This window comes from Eimeria tenella, genomic scaffold, assembly GCF_000499545.2.
Source record: "Eimeria tenella Houghton genomic scaffold, Eth_scaff1473, whole genome shotgun sequence".
Classification (NCBI taxonomy): domain Eukaryota; phylum Apicomplexa; class Conoidasida; order Eucoccidiorida; family Eimeriidae; genus Eimeria; species Eimeria tenella.
This window is the reverse complement of record NW_013543939.1, coordinates 1-2,555: the sequence shown is the minus strand read 5'-3', so window position 1 is coordinate 2,555 and position 2,555 is coordinate 1. Positions and strand designations below refer to the sequence as shown.

At 44.5% G+C, this 2,555-nt stretch overlaps 1 protein-coding gene across 1 annotated transcript; it reads left to right on the top strand.

The window, feature by feature from the left end:
- Positions 1–107: 107 nt before the first annotated feature.
- Positions 108–2,179, top strand: ETH_00018085 (uncharacterized protein; the record flags this gene model as incomplete). The annotated part of the gene is made up of 3 exons (XM_013379141.1): positions 108–403; positions 1,343–1,505; positions 1,983–2,179. Coding segments are annotated over 3 exons (656 nt in total), but the record flags the coding sequence as incomplete, so codon positions are not given.
- Between the last annotated feature and the right edge of the window lie 376 nt (positions 2,180–2,555).

Below are 2,555 nucleotides of genomic sequence, written 5' to 3'. Positions count from 1 at the left end.
GCAAGCAGGCGTGCTACAGCGACGCAGCTGCTTTGAATAGACGCTCTTGCGTGCTTGCTTGTGCAGTGGCTAGGGTTTAGGGTTTAGGGTTTAGGGTTTGCGTGCAGACCGGTGGGAGTGGGTGTGTTGGAGCAGCAAGCAGGCGTGCTACAGCGACGCAAGTCCTTTAAATAAATATTCTCTTTTGGCAATTAGTTTGGTGCTTCCGGACAAGACTGACCCAAATGTCTTTTACGTGCGTTACCACCAAAAGCAGCAGCAGCAGCAGCAGCAGCAGCAACAGCAGCAGCAGCAGCAGCAGTGGCCCTGGCAGCAGCAGCAGCAGCAAATTGACCTCTTCTTCCGCCGCGTTGACCGCAGCAGAGATCTTTGGGCGGATGGACTTTTCGAATTTATCGACAAGGTAATTTTAATTTTATTTTTAATTTTAATTTGAATTTTAATTATTTATTTGTTTAAATTCCTTTTAATTATTTAATCCTTTTAATTCTTCATTTGTGTGTTTAATGTTTAATTGTTTTTATTTGTTTAATTTTGTTGGTTTTAATCCTTTTTGTTCTGGTGTGCTTTATGTTTGTTTTGTACTTTGAACTTTTATTTTTCAATTCTTTTATTTGTTTTATTTCCCTTTAATTCTTTTAATTTCATTTTTTCTTCTTTTTATTTCTTTTAACTGCTTTTCAAGATTTAAAATTGTTTTGAATTCTATTTTAAATCTTTTTGTTCTTTTGAAACTTTTCTTCTCCTTTTATTTCTTTTTTGATTCTTTTCAAGTTCTTCTTTTATTTTTCAAATTCCCTTTTTTATTCCTTTTTCAATCTCCCTAATTTTCTTTTTAACTTTTATTTTTTGATTATTTCATTTCCTTTTATTTTCTTCTTTATTTTGCATCTTTTTTTATTGTTTAATTTTCATTTTTCTTCTTTTCTTTTTTACCATTTTGTTTATTTATCACCTTTTTGTTTCCTTTTTTAGTTTAGTTTTTGTTTTATTTTAAAGGTTTTTTTTAAATCTTTTCTGTCTTTTGGTTTCCTTTTTGTGATTCTCGTCTTTCTTTGTTTGTCTCGTTTTGTTTCATTTTATTTTTTGTCTCCTTTTGTTTCCAATTAATAAACAAATGACTGTAAACTGCTTGCTGCTGCAGCAGCAGCAGCAGCAGCAGCAGCTCAGGATCTCAACTGCATTGAAAGTAGATGAAGGCAAGCAGCAGCAAGTTAAAATAATTAATAAAATTCAATGATAACTATTTTACTCATTAATGGGGTGACATTTGCTGCTGCTTCTGCTGCTGCTGTTGCTGCTGCTGCTGCTGCTGCTACTGCTGCTGCTGCTGCTGCTGCAGCTCAGGGCGTATTTAGACTTGTGCGCGGCAACCCCTGAAGAGGCCCCGCGGCACCGCGTCAATGAGAAGCAAAAGCCCAGAAGGAGACACACAGCAGCAGCAGCAGCAGCAGCAGGAGGCAAAGATGCAGCAGGCGAAGGTGCTGAAAAAGCAAGACACTCAGGTATTGCCCTCTGCAGCTGTTTTTCTGCTGCTGTTGCTGCTGCTGCTGCTGCTGTTGCTGCTGTTGTTCCTCCTGCTGCGGGTGCTGCTGTTGCTGCTGCTGTAGTGGTGTTGCCGCTGCTGTTGCAGCAGCAGCAGCAGGAGCTGCTGCTGCTGCAGTTGCTGGCTCTTCTTTTGTTACTGCTGCTGCATTGATTTCTGTGGCTGCTGCTGTTGCTGGCCTGGCTGCTTCGGTGGCTGCTACAGCTTTTACTTCTGCTGCTGCTTGTGCTGCTGTTCCGCCTGCTGCTTCTTGTGCTGCTGCTGTTCCTGCTGCTGCTGCTGCTGCTGTTTCTACTGTTGCTGTTGCTGCTGCCGCTGTGCTTTAACTTTTTGTCTCCGCCGTTCCCATACATCTTTAATTCAGGGTCGCCTTTAATTCCTGCTTCTTTTGTTTTTGCTGCTGCTGCTGCTGCTGCTGCTGCTGCTGCTGCTGCAGTGCGGTGTTTGCCCAGCCCCCGGTCGAACGTAGTCCCCTCTCCCCGCCGCCCCAGCAGCACTGCTTTGATGCTGACGGACTTGATGTACACAACAGAAACTGGAACAGCAGCAGCAGCAGCAGCAGCAGCAGCAGCAGACACGGACTCAGATTCAGACACAGACAAAGACGCGGTCTCAACTAATTCTTCCTCTTAAAGCCACACATTCAGCCGTAGCTAGCTGTAGCTAGCCGCAGCTAGCCGTAGCTAGCTGTAGCTAGCCGTAGCTAGCCGTATCAAGCTGCAGCTAGCTGCAGCTAGCTGCATCCAGCCGCAGATGGCTGTGGCTAGCAGTTGCTAGCTATGGATAGCTGTATCTAGCTGTAGGTGTTTTGGCTCGCTGTGGCTAGTTGTAGCTAGCTGTGGCTGCCTGTGGCTAGCTGTAGCTAGCTGTGGCTAGCTGTGGCTAGCTGTGGCTAAGCACATCTAGCCACAAACAGCGGCTAGGGATGGCGGGATACAGCTAGCTGCTCCCACAAGCTATGAACAGGCGCCTGTACAGATAGCTAGCTGCAGCTAGCTAGCTGCAGCTA